The sequence below is a fragment of the Rhamphochromis longiceps genome, linkage group LG10 (assembly GCF_057381845.1).
Source record: "Rhamphochromis longiceps isolate RC_006_pf linkage group LG10, R_longiceps_female_GT1.1, whole genome shotgun sequence".
In the NCBI taxonomy this organism is placed as follows: Eukaryota; Metazoa; Chordata; class Actinopteri; order Cichliformes; family Cichlidae; genus Rhamphochromis; species Rhamphochromis longiceps.
The window spans coordinates 1,697,463-1,716,035 of NC_140566.1; the positions used below are offsets into that span (position 1 = coordinate 1,697,463).

An 18,573-nucleotide genomic window follows, 5' to 3' on the forward strand; every position below is an offset into this window, starting at 1 on the left:
TCATATCATCATCAGTCATCAAGAACATAAAACTAGATGGATAACGGCCTAACAGAACACCAAGTTCAGCCTCCTGCTTCATGTCAGACAGAAGCATTTTCTCTGAAAGGCATCCAAACATTTTTGTTTTGCTTTTTTCTTTGTTTTTTAAAGCAGAAAATACTTTATGACAGAGTTTTGTTTTCTGCTTCTTTCCTTCATTGAACCACTCGTCCACTTATTCCTCCTCTGGACCATACTATCAAACTGTATATAAATGATGGCCTGTCATCATCTTGGTTTGAGCATTGTGCCTGTCACCGTGTTGTTGGTGCTTTTCTTCTTTAAACCAGATGAGGGTCGACTCTGACCGAGAAACAACACAAGACACTCGTGGTACTTAATAACACAGACAACACTCTATACTTTTATATCATTTTCACTTTGTCAGATCAAGTCGCCCCCTGCTGGTCAGTAGACAGAATTGAGCAGCTAAGCTTCACCGTACAAACCACACATGCTCCTCTTTTGCATTAAAAATAAGTGAGTCACTTCAGTGATGATCCTTGGAAGTATTGTCAAAGACACGTCTTCTTTGGAATACTGAGATTTTAGTGTCAGCTTATTATTTTAGTTCGACCGGCAGACTGAAGCACGCGCGAGTAACTCAGCAACACTCGAGAGCAGGTTTTGCTTGAAAATTTAATAGAAATATAACCAACAACATTTAGAGTGAAAAATACAACTGCATTCACGTTTCAAGTCTACTGCAGAGAGCTGTGAGGTAACAATGTGACCATTTTAAAAGACAAACTTCTCCTGTGAGATTACACTGAGGTGAAAACGGAAACGGACTCTCGTTTAAAAGTGGTGTTAAACACTGCACAGACTGAAAGCCGTTCGTCTGTGTAACAGGGCCTCATAACTTAACATTCATTGCATGACTCGTTTTGCAAGACGTTACACATTTCCCCTGTTGCTCAGCTCCACCGAGGGCTCAGGTGCAGGATGCTGCGGTGGTTGGGGTTCCTCTGGTAACGAAACACACACACACACACACACACACACACACACACACACACACACACACACACACACACACACACACACACACACACGTTTGAAAAATGCTAAATTAAGCAAGCCGCACTTGCACGCACTGGTTGGTGAAGGATCTGAGACGTAGAACCACAGCAGAGCTACTCAGACACTGAGCTGACAGTCGGCTGTTTGAGCCTTTAGCAGCGCCGCAGAAAGGAAAGAATGAGACAAACGAGGATCACGATGTGTCCTTTATCAGCTGTGGCCCAGTTCTTCCTCTGAGTTGCCAGAGCACCAGAGTGTTATTGGAGCATGTGTGCAGATGAGGGGGATGTGTTTGTAACTGTGTGAGGACAGGAGCTGTCTGAAGTTAGAGCTTGAACAGAGGACCACTGTTCAGACACACGGGCACAAGCATGCATGTTACAAAAGAAATGACAACTTTTTGTGCGTCCTTGCACAAATTAACACTCGGAAGCCGCTTCAACATTTAGTTTTTGGTGTTTGTGTCTTTTGTGTTTTATTACCTCCAAGCAGCTGCTGCACTGCTTTCCTGTCTTCAGCAATGTAGACGGCAGTAACGACGAAAAACACTCCCCCGACAATCCCGACCACGGGGCAGAGCAGCAGGCTGTACTTCAAACTGTCAAAGTTCCTGTCGGGGCTACCTGGGTATATAGCATCAGAGATCTACACCAGTGCAGGTATGAAATCGGTGTTAGTGGTCAGTGACAGAATCAGAGATGATCTCCTAAAGCTTACTTTCTTACCACTCCTAATAAGTAAGGGCTCCCAGCATCACCCAGCAGATGTCCGACTGTAATCTGCAGAGCCTCCGCTGTCGCCCTCCTTGTTGGTACGACAACATACTGAAGCGAGAAGCACGAGCAAAAGGGGCGTGTCACATTTGAGCCGACACTTTGAGGTTTTTACTGTCAGAGTTAATGCTCACCAGCAGTATGTCAGCCAAGACCGCCCAGTTCAACGAGAGCAGCAGCTCGCCCAAGAAAATGAACACCTGAAACGTTCAAGACAAACAGTCACTGCTGCTTTCATGTTTCAGTCATAACAGGTGCTCACGATGTTTTATTTCAACCGATGCCTTTAACTTCTCTACTCTGAATGTGAACCTTTGACATTGTGACTAGAATTTAAATGAAAGAAGAAAAAGGAGGCTTTCTTTGACGTTTGGACCTATTGCTGCATGTTGCATCACTACAAGTCCACCAGCAGAAACCATCTGAAGAGAATTTTGCCAGATGAACCATTAAAGGATGCTCAGTCTTCTTAATGTTGTCCTAAATATCACAGTTTGCCCTAAAGCTGTGCCTTCAGTGACTAACCAACAACGTCACCACCTCGAGGTATACTCAGCCAGAGGATAGCGCCAAAGTCTGTCTTACGTAAGTGGCGGGAATGCTTGCTGATGCCACAAAGATGGTGATAAAGAGGCACGGCACTGATCCAAGCATGCCCACGGCGCAGATGAGTGGATCAGCATTTGGCACCTTGTCTCTAAACCGTCTGGATAAACTAGTGCCGAGAGCCCCGCCCAGAATGCCCGTGGCCACCGTTACAGCACCAAAGATGTAACTGCACAGGAAGCAGAAGAGAGCACACAGTACGGTCAAAACTGCACCGATTCAGGCTGGAGCAAGTAAGCGACGTGGGGAAAAGGTCATGCTATACCTGTCCGAGGAGTCACCTGGTTTGTCGCTGAGTTTCTGATAGACACGAGCTCGGGACAAAAAGTTCGGCAGCCAGAAAGCCAGCGCCCCGGTGAGGAAGGCCAGGGCCGTCACTCCCAACGATGACCACACGTAACTTTTACTGAGGTCAGAGAACCAGGAAGACAAGATTGTTTAGAAGCAAACACCATTTGTTTGGGTTTTTTCACGCTTGCAAGGGCAAAATATAAATCGTACTTCTTCAGAAGATATTTGACATCCTCCAAGTAAGAGCTCTGCTCAGTCACACCCTCTCCGTGGGTTTCTGCAGCACCTCTCGGCGGGTTGGGGCACAAAACGATCATCAAAATGAGTCCCACTGCGCCCATGATGGGTGTGATCTGAGAACAGAGCCAAATAATCCAGCATCACTTTGAATCAAATCGCACTTCTGCATCGTGAATAAGAAAAATGTTCTCACCCTCAGAGCCCAGTGCCAGTCCCCTGTGAGAGATGCAAAGCCACGCCCTGTTATATACCCAAGACCGCTGCAAACACGCAATAGTGTGATCATGATGCACAAACAAGCTCATATCGCCATATGACATCTTAACAAGTGAGAGATTAAGACGGGCGATAACGTACGGAAACCTAAATCTAGAGTCACTGCTGTGTCACCACTCATTGCAACACCAGCTCTGCACACGAAACAACTGTGGTGAGGAGAAACCTACCAAACATCCACCCAACATTCAGCAACACTTTCAGCCGTGCAGCAGCGCAGCAGCAGCAGCGCATCATTTGAATGAAACTGTTAAAGCGTGCAAAAAGAAAAACACCTGTTTACCTTCCGACAGGGATAAAGATGTAGAAGATGCAGATCATGATGCTCCTTTTGCCCCCAGTAAAGAGATCGCTTATGATGGTCGGAGCGACGGTGGAATAGCTGGCTTCTCCGGTCCCGACCAAGCCTCGCAGCAGGGCGAGAAGCCAGAATTGCTGCATAGACAAAAACATCAAAGACATTCAACATGTTTTCTGTCAAGCACACATGGTTACATGCACGGAGAGTCATCAGCACAATCAGTCTGCAGATAAGGTACAACAAACCTCTGATGCATTTTCAACACAAACATGGGGAAATGATCTCAGACCCCACTGAGTGTCACAGCTCCCACTCCCTGAAACTCCCTCTTAACTCTGCGCCTGTCAAAACTACAGCTGAATGTGATGGAGGAGTCTCTCCCCCTGTAGTTAAACCACTTCGAAGGATATCAAATGTGAATACACAAACAGACTGTTTTGTAGAAAAAGCTGCACTGATGCAAAAATGAATCGCTTGATGGATTCCAGTGTGATCACAGAGCGCAGCGCGCCTCCTCACCAACATAGTTTGGTCACATCAGACTAACTTAATAACTTATTGTGCCGTCCTCACTTTACTTCACTGAAACCTTTGATACCACAGACTATAAAATGCTGTCAAGCGCTGGGCTGGAATTTCCAGTGTTGAAATCAGAAACTCTGCGTAACCTCTGCAGACCAGCTTTGTGACTTTTCTTCTCAGACGTCTCGATCTGATGAAACCTCACCCGACAGCTTAACATTTGTCAGCGTGGTTATGACACAGCTGTATGTTTCTATAGAGCCAGATGACAATAACGTTTTTTAAACCTAATGAAGACAAATTGTTCATTCTTTTAATTTAATAATTCAGATTGTCTGACGGGGTGCAGGTTAACCGTCTTGGACTTTCAGTTTCTGCCTCACAAGAGTGCGACTCAGCTGATGGAGTTTGGTAAGAAAACTACCCTGAACCACAAACACTGAGCCAAATGTTGAAATTCAGGAGCCTTTCCAACAGACGTGTGATGAATTAGAACAACGCAGGGAGCAAAGTGAACACGTAGCAATGCAAAGTTGTGTTACTTTGTTATTCCTTGTAAAATACTCCTCACTTACCGATTCATTGACAAAAGAGCTGGCGGTTGCAGTCAAAAGCCAGACACTCAAGCCGCCAATCATGATGTATTTGCGATTGTAGCGGTCGCCAAGGTAACCGAAGAGAGGGGCCAAAAGGAGAAAACTGCAGATGAAAACTGAAAATTGATGGAATCAGTTATTCCGTTTCAATGACATCATTCGTTCACAGTAAACACACAACGATCAGTGAAAGCTCCAAACACAGCGCTGCTTAATTAGGTGCCTGATTGTATGTGCAGTTGACGACACATGGGTCTGCCATGCACTTACATTAAAAAGAAAAAAGCAAAACAAATTTGATCTCCATCAGTGCTTCTGTGTGTTTGTCAAACAGCTGCTTCATCATACCTGTCTGCAGAAGTCCAGCGGTGCTGTCCTTTATATCAAAGAATTTTTGAATATCTGTAAGGACGCCTGTAAGGCCAGAAACACCATTCAGTGCAAGCCCTGCCCAACTGGAAGCAGTAAATAGTGTGTATCGACAAAGAAATCATCCAACCTGCTATTGTGTACCGCTCCATGTAGTTGAGCAAGTTGACGTAGCAAAGCACAAACATAGTGACATAGGCGCGCTTGGGCGATATGGCAGGTTTCTCCTCAGCATCAGGTGCGAGAGACGCCAGGCTGTTTGCAAAAGAGCCATAAGGTAGACTGCAGCTGGAACGCAGGCTCCATCGGCGTACTGGGATGTCCTTGAAGGATGTGACTGATGCCCGTGGCTCCATAGCTAGCTGCTCTCCCTTCAGCTGAATGAGATGACCTAATGTTAAAACTCGTGCACAGATGCTCCACAGAGCTCGAGAATGACAATATAGTGCAGACACACAGTCCTGCTTTCATTAAGTCGCTGTCTTCAGGTTCAAGCGATGCAGCTTTTAGCAAATTTGATTCATGCGAGCTGTAGAAAGACTTTAGAAACAGCCCTTATGACAGAAAGTAATTACACAACCAAGAAGATATTTTTGCAACAGTGTCAAAATAACAGAGAAAGGAGAAGAAGGTTGTTCTCTAAATGCAGCTTATTTTCCAGTTCTTAAAACCGCGACAGAAAGGTTAAAGCATCTTTTAATTATAGCAAGTTTATGCATATGTAGAAAATAGACACAGCGAGTCGGAGCGTATAAAAATGTAACCTTGGCGTCTGCAACAGTGCGCCTCAGATATTTCAGCCCAACCAGGGTGAGGGACAACACTAAGAGCATTGTTTATGAACTCTTCTGTCCCAAAACAACACAGTGCAGCACAGCTGTAATCTTACAATGCAGCTGTGTTCCCATCATACGGGTATTTAAAACCATGCAAAATGTGAATTACAGGTGACTCACCGACTTGCTGATGTTTGGTTTTACTTTAAATCCTCTTATCTCATTCCTACAGATGTGCAGCTGCGAGAGAACAATGTGACTCTGAATGGCTCTGAGGCATGAAGACGCTAACAGGGACCTCAGTTTTGGGACGACTCGAGTTATATTAAGTTAGCGACAGGGCCAGCCCACTGAGGGTTGGTCATGCAGGGTTTCACACATATCTGTCTTAGTGAAGCAATGGCACAGACCAGCCAGACGTCATGGACATTTTCCACTTTGTGTTTCTTTTTTAAGAAACTTAGCACAAAATAAAGCAATAAATGTACTCATTTGACTTTTTACTAGTCTGATTCACCGTCCACAGCCTTACACTCACATGACAGCAAGGCAAACGGATCAGTTAAGTTAGTAGCTAAACTATACGTGTGCAACCTGCCATCCAATTTCAGGAGAGATTAAAAGGTGGTCCTGCTCTGCTCTGGAAACACCTGCCTTATCAAACCTTTACATTTCATCTGTTATCTCAGGACTGAGAGGTTATTTCTGACAGAAAGAAAACACTCGCTTTAGTTTCAGTTTCCAGTGACTCATCAAAACCACTGCTCTACAAACTACTGTTCACTTTGACACTGGGGTCATGTACATGTAAAAAAAAGAAAGAAATAATATTATAATAATAATAAAAATAATAATATGAGCCATTAAAAACCTTTAACCCTTTCATGAATGATGACGACGACCTCAACCTGGATTTTTTCTGAAGTATTTTTATTATAAATAAATAAACACGATTGTATTTATGTAGCACCTTTCTAGACAGAATCACAAAGTGCTGCACATAAGATAACAAATAATAAAAAGGTAAAACAGACAATATAAAACACGCAAACATTTAACCAAAAACAGTTTTAAAAAGGTGAGTTTTGAGGGTTTTTTTTAAAAAACAACCACCGAGTCCACAGTTCTTAATGTATGAGGGAGAGAGTTCATCATCTTTATGCATTTAGGTGGACACTGATGTGTATGTAGAGGTTTATGTGCAAGTACACCATCAACACTGACACAAATACACAAAAACAGCCTTTGAACAGCTGTAACTGTAGTGACCACTATGCATGAAAGGGTTCAAGTATGTAAAACCTTTTTCTTTCTTTCTTCTGAGGTTAAGACAAATAAGAAGATGCCTTTGGCAGCAATAGGATGCCTGAAAGGCTCTAAAACACCAGGCTTACTGACAGGAAACTGGTGCAGTCATGCTGAATGTGAAGGTCTACATTTAACTGCGGAGTCACCAAAGCATCTGTTTGCTTTCAAATCTCATTAGATCAAGTACAGCATGTGTCACATATGTGGTCCCCTCTGCTTGGAAGTGCTGACTCTTATCTAGAAATCAACTTCCTGCCTCACTCTTCAGATCAGTGAGAAATGGCTGCAAGTCAGTCAGTGTGTCAGAGCTTTCTTCACCTTAAGAGCTTTCTTCTTAAGATCAGAAAATATGTCCACTAACAATGTGCAGTAAAGCATGAGAACATCTTACTGCTTTGCTTATCTTAATGTCTTAAAATTATTTATTTATAAAATAAAATGCCATTTAAATCTACTGTTTCCACCTTTTATTTGAAAAGTGTTTATCAACAAGAAAATCAGAAATTGATATCAAGCTATGTTGAAGCCTGATGCAAAATTCCTGCAGTATTTTTATTTTTATTTTTATTGATTGAAGGTTTGTCAGAAGGAATAGATTCACTGTAGTTTCAGCATTCTGTTGCCTTTATTTCATTTCTACATACCAGACATTCATTAACCTAATTTCAAATTTTATTTTTCACATTTTTCACAGTAAAATTATGTCTCAGTAAAAAGCCCTCACTATGTACCTCTGGCACTTTTAAAGTATCTATCTACATGTATAATGTAACATAATGTATAATTAACAGGAGGTGCAAGGGTAAAAGGTAAACCCTGGAAGCAATTGAGAGAAATGTGAAAATGAAATACGATCATTTCAATAGTGCACGAAAAATAAAATCACGCCAACAACAACAATAAGAAGAAGAATATTCTATTTCTGAAGAAAATTTAAGTGTGCCTATGCCGCTGCTAATCAGTGTAGTTTGCCATTCATACGGCTACAGAGAGCAAAACTCAGCAGAGCAGCCATTCTCCACCATGAACTATGGTAAAACCAAACACCGCTCGCGCCTCACAGATCACAGCTTACAGTTTTGTGTAAAGATGAGGTGACTTCGTACAGCCCCGATTTGCAGACGCTGTGCGCAGAGGTTCATGAGCAGAAGTCCCATTGTACCACGGCAGACCCAACAATGTTTGCATGAACACGCTTTGTAGCATTACTTTATGGACCACTTTTCACACATGGTTGGTGTACCCACACAGCCGGCTGTAGCTTTTCATCTCACAGCCCGACACATACCAAAACAACAGCCGAGACAGCATGGACTTTACGCCTGAGAGGCGTGATTGCAGATGCCGCTCAGGTGGGTCCGCCTCCCCTGCAGCGGCACTGCAGACCACGCCCCGGCACACACATCAAACACGTAAAATAAATATTTGTGCACTTTTGCATTCACTTTTTGTTATTTTTACACAGTGTTCTGAATTATTAACAATGGTCTACAGCCAATCTCGTGTATTATTATACAAACTTTGGTTGTAAGATTCAGATAACTATTTAATAAAAGCTAAATATTTTATATGAGAGTAAGAAAGAAAAGTATTTCTTTGTGCCCCCCTCTCCCTGTTAATGCCCTACCTGCCCCCTGGCAACACTTTGCTAGACCCGCCCCTGCACAGTTACCAGCTGTCAGCTACATAGAAAAGGATCCTGGTGTTATTTGTCTCTCAGAAACAGTTCATAACTTCAACTCATTCATGTCACCTAAAAGGTAAACCTGTTTCTCCATCACAGCTCTGATGATTCAGTAAGGACGTCTCCTGGTTTCGACCAGCAGCTTTTACAGCTGTGGCTCCATCAAACATCAGCTGATACTAGAAATTAAAATCAAATGAATTCTAACAGCAGCTGATCAAGCTTAAACTGCTGCTGTTGTTTATGGCGCAAAGTGGGTGATAAACAAACACCAGAGAACAGCCATCAGCTGATCATTGATCAGTTTCATGACTGAAGTTGCAACAGGCGAGAGAATGACAGGGGAAGAGTCCGCTGTGCAGGTAACCACAGAGTAACTCCAGCTTTGTCTCTTTTTCCATTGTAGCTGAAGTCCGGGACAAACTGTGTTCCTTTTCAGCTCAACAGGAAACGTGTAATATTTTCTCTGAATGCGGGACATTCTGTTTGCACAGGACGGTTGGAAACTAACCTTATGAATACAATAAAGTTCACCATCAGTAACACAGCAGGCACCAGCTGTATAGAAAGTCTGTCATGCTAGCTAGCACGCAGTACGACTTATTGTAACTGATTGTAAAACGTCAGCACAACGAAAATATATATAACCTCTTACCTGAAATTCAGTTCACCGGCGGCGCGCGCGAGAGAGAGGAGGAGGGGGTGAAACGAGACAGAGAACCGCCAGGTAAGCCATGCCCGGTCGCTCGGCGGCCGCCTCGTATCTCTCGGTTTCTCGCATGTCCTTTCTGTCATACACCGGTGGCTAGCTGCTCTCTGTTGTAGCTCCGCGTTAGCCACCACCAAACAACTGAGTTATTTTTTCCACATCGACCAGCATCTGGACAACCCACCACCTTTCACTGTTTATACCGTTACTAAAACGAATAAATGAATAATCAGCCCATATAAATGAAAAATAAGTCTAGCTGAGACACCGAGTATTTGCATTCCGTTTGCACGGGATGGTTGGCAACTCTACTAACTAAGTACTGTAGTAAAGGGACCTCTGACTAATACGGCGGGGTCCCTGTCGGCTCGTAGCCGAAAATTAGCTTTACTTTGTTGTGTGGGTCAACTTTTCTTGCAAGAGACAGAGAGAGGCGTTGAAAGGCTCCAACGGAGCTTATTGTTTTCGGAGGAAAACACGAACACGGTGTATAGTCGAGTCTTAATAGCTTACTTACAACTGGGCTCGTCAGGCTCTCTTCTTGGCTGCAGTGGTTATTATTATATTTACATGCTTCCAGCTCCCGTTTTCCTCCATGACAGCTCGTACCTTTCCACTCCCCTTTTTCTCCCTCCTCGCGCTCACAGACACATAACGTGTATGGCAGTCCATTCTCCCTGCAGCACGGACTACACTGCCCATGATGCTACATTCTTTAGAGCTATGCTTGTAGCATTCTGCCTGTTAGCTTAGCACAACAACAACAACAACAACGAAAAGGCCTCTCTCACCCAGGAAACACACAGTCGCAGAGAGAGAGCGAGAGAGCGTGTCGCCCTGTAACCATGGCAACCGTAACGCTGCCGCCTGGAACAGCTGTCAAACAAAACCCAAACAGTCCTGACCCGCGACAAAATGAAACAGGAAAGTATCGCAGTGTAATCCATTTATTTCAACAAAGTAACTGTATTCTGAATACCACCTTTTTAACCGGTAACTGTAACGGAATACAGTTACTCATATTTTGTATTTTAAATACGTAACGGCGGTACATGTATTCCGTTACTCCCCAACGCTGCTCTTGGCATAGGCACACTTAATAATATGAACACTGCAAGTAAAACCCTATCCGCAAGGTGGGAGTAATGCATCACTGAGGACGCGAAGTTCCCCCAAACAAATCAACGAAGAAGAAACGATAGCGGCAGGGGAAGGCGGCGAAGAAGAATAATGACGGGAATGCTAAACGGAAAATAGAAGGAACAGAGTCCTGTTAAGTGAACATTAAATTAACGCTGTTACCGCGAAATATTAACATCGAACATAGCTGCATTACATTGGTATAAGTATGACAGAGCCTCAGTCAGCGCTGTTACTCCGGAGACAGCTTGCAGGTAATTAAACCGTCATGTTAACTGATGCTGGGTGCCGAGCTAACGACAGCGGTGCCGCGGCTTTGATTGAAACCGTGGTGCTGGCGCAAACTGTTTTCTTGAACATTCTGCATTAACGTTAAGATCCGAATGACAAAAGAACTGCCTGGGGATTACAACAGTGGGAGCAAACAAACACCTCCCTCGTTTAGTAAATGAAAGTCTTCAGTGTTTCAGGAGACCAAGTGATTTGTGTGTGTGCCTTTCGACACTGCGTCCTGTTTGCAGATGAAAGCCGCTGTCAGAAGTCCCAGCGACTTTCTATTACGAGGCTAGCTCAAATCACTGAGCCTAATGTTAGCCTGTAGCTGGCTCGACTGACTTAATGTGTTTACATGTATTTTTAACCGAGGAGCCAAGTAGTGTTTCTCGTTTTTTAACATGACGTTTAGCAGTTACGTGATCAGTGTGATATTAGTGGACATTTTACGCATAAATGTAAGTACAGTTTCAGTAGTTAGAACATGTCCCTACCACTCACCGCAGAATTAACGTGTTTAACCAGCTAGCTAACTGTAGGCTAACGCTAGCCGCTGTCACTGTTGTTAGCGTCAACGCGCTAAGCTAACGTTAATCTCGCATTACCTCAATTCGCTCTTTTAGCAGGGTCAGCTGCGAATTATATTTAGCCACTCTAAAATTAGCGGCCTTTCAAAAGTAGCTGCGTCGAACAGGCGCTGTATAATGTTTTAGGTTTGTAGCACTGATGACGTGTTTCAGGTTTTGTTTAAAATGAAAATTTCGCATGGAGACTGTAAGGGTCACTGGGTCCACCTTTATACTTGTCCCCACATTCTGCCCTTCAAGGTGACCGGTAATTGACCTAAACCTCCATATTTTGGAGCAAGGGTTGTAGATTAATTCAGGAAATTAAAGCTCCACGGATTTCGTGTCGCAGGGCTATTGCATTGATAAAAAGGCTGCCTTTCTTTGTTGTACATTCATACGATCTGCAGTCTACAATTAATGCTTGTGATTCTTATAAGCCTTGAAATAATGATCAGTAAGCATCAGACTTCACCGAGCCAGCTCCTTTGAAATGTTTCTGTTTGGCCTATCAAGAAAAACAAATTCTTCCATCATGTTATGTAAAAGGTTAAACTGTTTTATCAAACGGCTGCTCGATCGATAATCCCAAAGTCCACTTAATGTATTATGATGTAAAAAATCGACATTTAGTCCGACTCATGAGCACAGATTTACAGTTGTTTAAAATGTTGTTTACAGTGAGCGCTGCCATTCTTGATGCAATGTTGGGTGTTCATGGCAAATTGGTAACATAGGTGGGAACTGCTAAGTAGTTTGAGCAATATGCTCATTCTCACTCAAGCCCCTCTGAGTGTCATGTTGTCACCTCAGCCACCTGAAGAACAGTGTAATGCACGTAGGTTATGTAGTGGAGGTAGTGTGCTGTATGTCATAGTGAATGACTTTGATTTTTTTATATTCAGAGCTGAACAAAAACCCAGTGGAGGGATTCTCAGCAGGCCTGATCGAGGATAGTGATCTCTACAGATGGGAAGTCCTTATCATTGGGCCTCCAGACACCCTGTAGTGAGTCTCCCTGTCTTGTGTATGGGTTGAGATGAGTTTTGGCCTGTGTGGATTTGTTTTTAAACTTTGGTACCTATCATGCTGATTTTTTTCATCTTTCCCCCTCCCCCCACAGTGAAGGTGGTGTGTTTAAAGCTCATCTGACCTTTCCCAAAGACTACCCTCTCAGGCCACCTAAAATGAAATTTATCACAGATATTTGGCACCCTAACGGTAGGTACCGGTGAAACATGCTATCAGTGTTATTATAAATGTTTTTAAGCTTACGAAATGAAGGCTGTATGATCTTTGTGTTAATGTTACATGTTATTAGTTTTATTGTGACTCTACTGTTGATTAAAATTATTTTGCCATCTTTACTACATGGTGTGTTTATCCTGATGGAGGTAAAAGCCTCTTTTTCAAAAGTGGCAGCAAAGACTGTAAACACACGCAGAGACATAAAGGCCACTGATGCACGAGCACGTAAACAGCAGCCAGATAAAATTCAGTAAAATCAAGAACCAGTGCGACCTCAGCAGTAATCCCACTGACTATGGGAACTATTTTCTCAGACCTTTAAAATAAGGTCTAAGGAAAATAAGGACTAACCAGTGGGAAAGTTTGTGGACACACACATTTGGCCACTTAGCAGGAGCAGGCAGTGAAAAGCAACGTACACACTTTCCAATGAGAGCATTTTCTACTTCACAAAATATTAGTAATCTTTCTTTCTTCATCTCCAGTTGACAAGAACGGCGATGTATGTATTTCTATTTTACACGAGCCTGGGGAGGACAAATATGGCTACGAGAAACCAGAGGAGCGCTGGCTGCCTATCCACACTGTGGAAACCATCATGATTAGTGTTATCTCTATGCTGGCAGACCCAAACGGTGACTCGCCAGCCAATGTGGATGCTGCAGTAAGTCTGACTGTGTAAAGATCTTTTGCATGTGTCCTTTTATTCAATCCAAACATTTCTATAAAAGTCCAGTCGTGAGTGAATCTTTCTGATTTTAACATTTTGTGTAAACGTCCCCCTGCAGAAAGAATGGCGGGAGGACAGACACGGCGCATTCAAAAGGAAAGTTGCCCGTTGTGTACGAAAAAGCCAAGAGACTGCGTTTGAGTGATGCTCAGCACGGCTCTGGGCTTCATGTTTTCAGGGTAAGGATTGTTCAGTCATCCCTAAACTTAATCTGGAGAGCACCACCACAGATTCTCCATTAAGACAATTCAGTTGGCTCAAAACAAGAACGTTTATAGTAATATACTGGTAAACAAATTCACAACTGTAAAAGATTTAGGATAAATATTAGCAGCACTCCTAGTTTTGTCTGCTTACACTTGATGAAAGCGTTAAAAAACCCCAAATGAATAAATAAATGGCATGCTGTGCTAAAGTCTTGAGGCGCCAACAGTTTGCTTCCAATGAACCAGACAAATTTGAATCCAAATGATAAATTGGTGGTTCAACGTTTCCGTGTGTACAGAGGAGGCCAGGACAGACGCACGGCTCTGAATGTCTGTGCCGTGCTTAGATAAACAACGTGGTTGCATGTCAGCTCACGATGTTGACGATCCTATCAAAACTGAAGCATGAACACAGAAGTAGAATAGAACAGAATAATCCTTTAATTGTCCCACAAGGGGAAATTTGGTTGTAACAGCAGCCAAAAAGACACATATACAAACAAACAGGACACGGAACAGAAACATACACAATCTTTCTTACAGATTTACATTAAGGACAATGGTTACTATAAACAGAGTACTGTACAGTTATTAAATTAAATAAAAATAACTACAGGTAAGAGGCAAAGTACTGGCAGACTTTGCTCCGCCATGCAGCACCATGTGCAAAGTGTCTGACTGGCAGCAGCTTAATGTTTCAGGGTGGCAGTGACGTCTAAAACACAGGCGATACAGTGTGTGGATAGAAAAACACACAGTCCAACTGATCTTGACAGAATGAAACGAAAGGCAGTGAACATCCAAAGAAGAGCTGCTGTTTGTAGCAGCCTGGAGAACTGCTGCTGACGGCCGCTTAGACAAAGCTTCACATTTGAAGAGATTTCAGGCTGTGTTAAAGAGCAAAGGATGAGTTCATTAAAATTGCTCAGTCGCCTTTTTTGCCTGATGTATCCCATGTATGTTTGCACATGGTCCAATAACTCACTACACCTGTTTGCCATTTTCCTCGCCAAATCTAAAGAAATGAAGGCGAGCTTTGAGACTGTTGCACAGTACTGAGCATGTCGCCTGTCGTCGACTCGTGGTCCTAACTTGTGTTTTTTCCGGCCATTTGTTGTTTCCCGCAGGTCTCCAATTGAAAATCAACACGGCACTGTTTCCTGCACTCTTCCACCCTGTCGCCAGGCTTGTCCTCCTTTATTTTGGCAGGAACAGACTGGCTACTGTAGGCTGCAATAGAAACATAACAAGGACTACCAAGGCTGACGGAAAATCGCCAAGCAAGTGCCAACTGAAAAAAAGAAAACAAGAAAAAAACCCAGAAGATGATAAAAGATTTTTCAAGGCTATGAACTGCTTCAACATTCAGGAAGATATTGTAAAGACATGTATATAGCACAGACTAAACCGGATAATATATACGCTCCCTTTCCATCCATCCAGACATTTAGACCAAATGAAATAGCGCGGGTTCATTTCTTTTTGTCCATTTTCCTTCTCTCAGCCCCGGCATGGATTAGTTCTCTTTAGATTGTTTTCATAGGAGCCGTTAACACGGATGCGTTTGGAGGAATGTCACCTGTGAAGAGCTTGTTCAGTCCCAGCAAGACGTGAATGATGTGACTAAGGAATACACAGCTGTCCTCTGGGTCCTTTATTGCTCAGCATCACAGGCAGCTGAATGATTTTCTCTCTATATTCAGTCTTACACCCCCTCTTTTTTTTTTTGTGCATGCTAAATTTTGTTGGTCTTTTCTTTTCAAAAGTGCCTCCCAATAAAAAGCTCGGCCACTTCATCCTGCGTTGATTAAGTCTTAAAAATGTCAAAAAACCAGGCAAATATAGAAACTACCACCTGTAGTATGACTGGGACTGTATACAGCGACTGTATAATTCGGTAACAATTTGGTGTAGCAATAACCCCCCTAGTTTGGAGTGTACACATTCATTTTTGATACCCTGATAAAAACGCGTCGTCCTCCTCGGATATTGTTTTATTTTTTAGCAGCGCCTCTCTCCATCGTCTGTATCGTCCTCGGTAGGAATTGTTATGCATGCTTTGTTTTATGGTTTTGTTGGTTTTTTGGTTTTCTGCTGAATGTTTCTGGGATTTTGTTTGTGGACGTTTGAGTGCTTGTGTGTACAGCGTGTACGCCGGTTTTGTTTTGTCCCTCTTTCCTCTCAAAGATTCAAATTCATCATTACTCTGCTCACTATTGCAGTTTTGCCTAATGTATAAAGACAAAATACTGATGTATATTTTTCATGTTATGAAACTTGTCACCTGTAGTGAGTTCTTCTAAAACATGACTTTTTTTCAATATTTATCTGCGTTCTTGAGCTTTGCTTGCTCCAGTGTTCACCTGTTTTCACAGCGGCCTGGAATATTAAACAGTATCCACCAACGATTGCAAACATTTGGACAGATGAGAACTAAATTTCCTGAGATCAGGTCAGTCTTCAGATATTTTTGTACAATATTTCTTAAATATTAGATTTGGGGGATTTGAGTTGTTTTGCAGCCAAAACTACAAAACGATTGGAGCAGTTAAACCGTACACCAAATGGGCCCAGTGCAGCAAAGCGCAGGAAACACTTGATCATTTCAGCGTGCTGGCGTTTCAGGCTCCGCGACAATAGCGGGAGCTCCCAGTTTAGCGTACCCTGTGCTGTTCTCTTCACAGGTGAGAGCAGGTCTACACTGAGTGACAGGTGGGACGAGTCTGGTGACTCTTTGAATGTTAAGCTTCCTGCATCATCCTCCGACCAGTTTGACAGTGGGTCAATAATGGTCTGGCGAGCCATTTTCATGAGCGGTTCCACAAACGTGTTAACAGCATGAGTGTTCAAATCTGTTTCCTTGTCAGATATGATGGTGCAGTGGGTGAGTGGGTTCGTCCTGGTGCACCACAGCTTCACTGAGGATGACGAGGGCACTGATTCCATCGACTAGCCGTCCCATTCCTCAGACCTGCACCACAGACTGCCCAATAGCTCACTGATGCCTTGTTCCAGGTTTGGGAGTACAACCCTCAAGACGACATCCACTGTGGGATTGCCAGGAGTGTATTTCCATGTGGGGACTATAGACATGGCTGAGCCACATCAGCCTGCTTAAAGTTTAATTTTTGGTGTGATTTTGTTCTCTGCCAGTGACATGCTGCCTATTTTGTTCCAAATCTGATGCCTTCTGTAAGTGTTCCAGTATTTTTATTCAGCACTATGTTTTAGCAAAGTGTGTCTCAAACAGGACGTCTCTGAGTTGTGAAATTATCACACAATTTGAATTCTGTGATTTTCTCCCTGTCTGATGCGTCTCTGCCAGCTACAGCTCGATGCTCGCTGTTATGTTGGCAACGCGATAGGTCAGGAAAGCTTGAGGGAAGTTTCACCGGACATGTTCACCTGGAATCACCGGTGAACTGATTAGAGCTTGTTAGTCATGGATCACGATCAATGCGACCTTTGCCTGTGACTATAAAAAACTCACCTGGCAATCAGGAGGAAATTTAAAGCAAGAGTCTAACTGCACAAACATTAAGTTAAAGAAACTTGATTTCTTCTTATTGAACCATTTGCAATTAAAAATAAGTTATATTTAGCATTTCAAAATAGAGCTAATGTTAGCTGAGCTGTGTTAAAGCAGGGCTGTCAGACTAAAACCTGAGCGCAGACTGCATCACTGCTCAACAGATCAGGGTTAGCCAGCAAATTCTAGTTTAAAAAAAAAGAAAAACTCATTTTATTCATAAAATATCTGCTTTAGTCAGCCCTGCAGATCTGTGCTAATCCTGCTGCAAGTTTGGTGACGTTTGAGATTAGATTAGAGATGAGATAAAAACTTTATTAATCCCTCGGGTGGATTCCTCCGGGAAATTGGGTTTCCAGTGGCACAGCACCGACAGAAGTCACAGAATGTGAGCAGAACTATGACATATACACACATATATAAATCCAGAGTATACAAAGGGAGAAATGGAATGAATAAGAATACAAGGAAATTGCACATTTCAAGTATTGTGAGTCTGTTGCACCGTTGGATATTAACAAAAGTATTGCACAGTGAAAAGGCACCTCAGCTTAGTTGTTCCCCCCTCCTTTGTCCTCCTGTTTCCCCTCCCTCTCCCCTCCAGAGAGGAGTTAAACAGTTTGATGGCGTGTGGGACAAAGGAGTTTTAAGTCTGTTGGTTCTTTTCTTTGGGAGAAGCAACCTGTCACTGAACAGACTCCTCTGGTTGTTTATGGCCGTGTGCAGAGTTTGGGCTGTATCGGACTCACCATCAGGTCCGGTGTCTCTGCTGGCCTGTGTGTTGTCGACAGCATCCTAGCCGAGCTCTTTTTCTCCAAACATTTCTTGAATATTTTGGTGCTGTGCTTTGGGTCATTTTCAAGTTGTCGTAGGAACCCAGCAAACATGCTCCCTTGTCCACGTGAAGGCAGTGTTAGCAGCACCGTGGAGGGCAGGCTGGCTCCAGTGCATTGCCCACAGAAGACTCACGCGGCCTGTGTGGTCTAACCCACAGGGGTGGCATCGAGGGTTTTCTGTGGGCAAACCCACTATGGCTTCCCACAGAAATGGACCTAAAAGGCAAAACTGCTACTAGCCCCATGTGAGCCTACATGGGGTTCATGTGTTTTGGGGGGAGCTCATGGTGGGGGGGTCCACAGATGTTCCAACTCAGTGTCCCAGTGAACACACTGGATCACTGTTGCTGTCCTATTAATATTATTTGTGATTCCATAAATCAATCATTGTTGCTAATATATTTCTGATTGAGTAATCTGAATTTAATTAAATACTGCTTTGCTTTCCCCTCTAAGAACAAGTCTACTCATAATTGCAGTCATTTGAGTGCTAATGTATCAACACACCTTTGTTTTTGATAGTTCTAAT

The 18,573-nt window shown here is 43.2% G+C and overlaps 2 protein-coding genes across 2 annotated transcripts; one reads left to right on the plus strand and one right to left on the minus strand.

The window, feature by feature from the left end:
* Positions 1–668: 668 nt before the first annotated feature.
* spns3 (SPNS lysolipid transporter 3, sphingosine-1-phosphate (putative)) lies at positions 669–6,191 on the minus strand. The gene is made up of 13 exons (XM_085419521.1): positions 5,996–6,191; positions 5,170–5,416; positions 5,019–5,084; positions 4,650–4,786; positions 3,535–3,686; positions 3,169–3,235; positions 2,946–3,088; positions 2,710–2,850; positions 2,424–2,613; positions 1,973–2,038; positions 1,791–1,889; positions 1,548–1,710; positions 669–1,010 (listed from the first exon to the last, which is right to left on the minus strand). The coding sequence occupies exons 2-13, from the start codon at positions 5,393–5,395 to the stop codon at positions 940–942; spliced, it is 1,521 nt and encodes a 506-aa protein (XP_085275647.1). The 5' UTR covers positions 5,396–5,416; positions 5,996–6,191; the 3' UTR covers positions 669–939.
* A 4,520-nt stretch (positions 6,192–10,711) lies between these two features.
* On the plus strand, positions 10,712–15,015 carry ube2g1a (ubiquitin-conjugating enzyme E2G 1a (UBC7 homolog, yeast)). Its single transcript, XM_085419818.1, has 6 exons — positions 10,712–10,910; positions 12,401–12,503; positions 12,619–12,716; positions 13,229–13,407; positions 13,532–13,652; positions 14,807–15,015. Exons 1-5 carry the CDS (start codon positions 10,865–10,867, stop codon positions 13,616–13,618), a joined length of 513 nt encoding a protein of 170 aa, XP_085275944.1. The 5' UTR covers positions 10,712–10,864; the 3' UTR covers positions 13,619–13,652; positions 14,807–15,015.
* Positions 15,016–18,573: the final 3,558 nt, after the last annotated feature.

What these genes read in the sequence shown, in the direction of transcription:
- spns3 (XM_085419521.1), bottom strand. Translation starts at nt 5,395, where the DNA reads ATGGAGCCACGGGCATCAGTCACATCCTTCAAGGACATCCCAGTACGC. An exon ending in GCTCTTTTGTCAATGAATCG is followed by an intron (nt 3,687 to 4,649) that starts GTAAGTGAGGAG and finishes TTGTCTATGCAG; the next exon opens with CAATTCTGGCTTCTCGCCCT. An exon ending in TCTTGGCTGACATACTGCTG is followed by an intron (nt 1,890 to 1,972) that starts GTGAGCATTAAC and finishes TTCTCGCTTCAG; the next exon opens with TATGTTGTCGTACCAACAAG.
- ube2g1a (XM_085419818.1), top strand. Translation starts at nt 10,865, where the DNA reads ATGACAGAGCCTCAGTCAGCGCTGTTACTCCGGAGACAGCTTGCAG. An exon ending in AGATATTTGGCACCCTAACG is followed by an intron (nt 12,717 to 13,228) that starts GTAGGTACCGGT and finishes CTTCATCTCCAG; the next exon opens with TTGACAAGAACGGCGATGTA. An exon ending in CAGCCAATGTGGATGCTGCA is followed by an intron (nt 13,408 to 13,531) that starts GTAAGTCTGACT and finishes GTCCCCCTGCAG; the next exon opens with AAAGAATGGCGGGAGGACAG.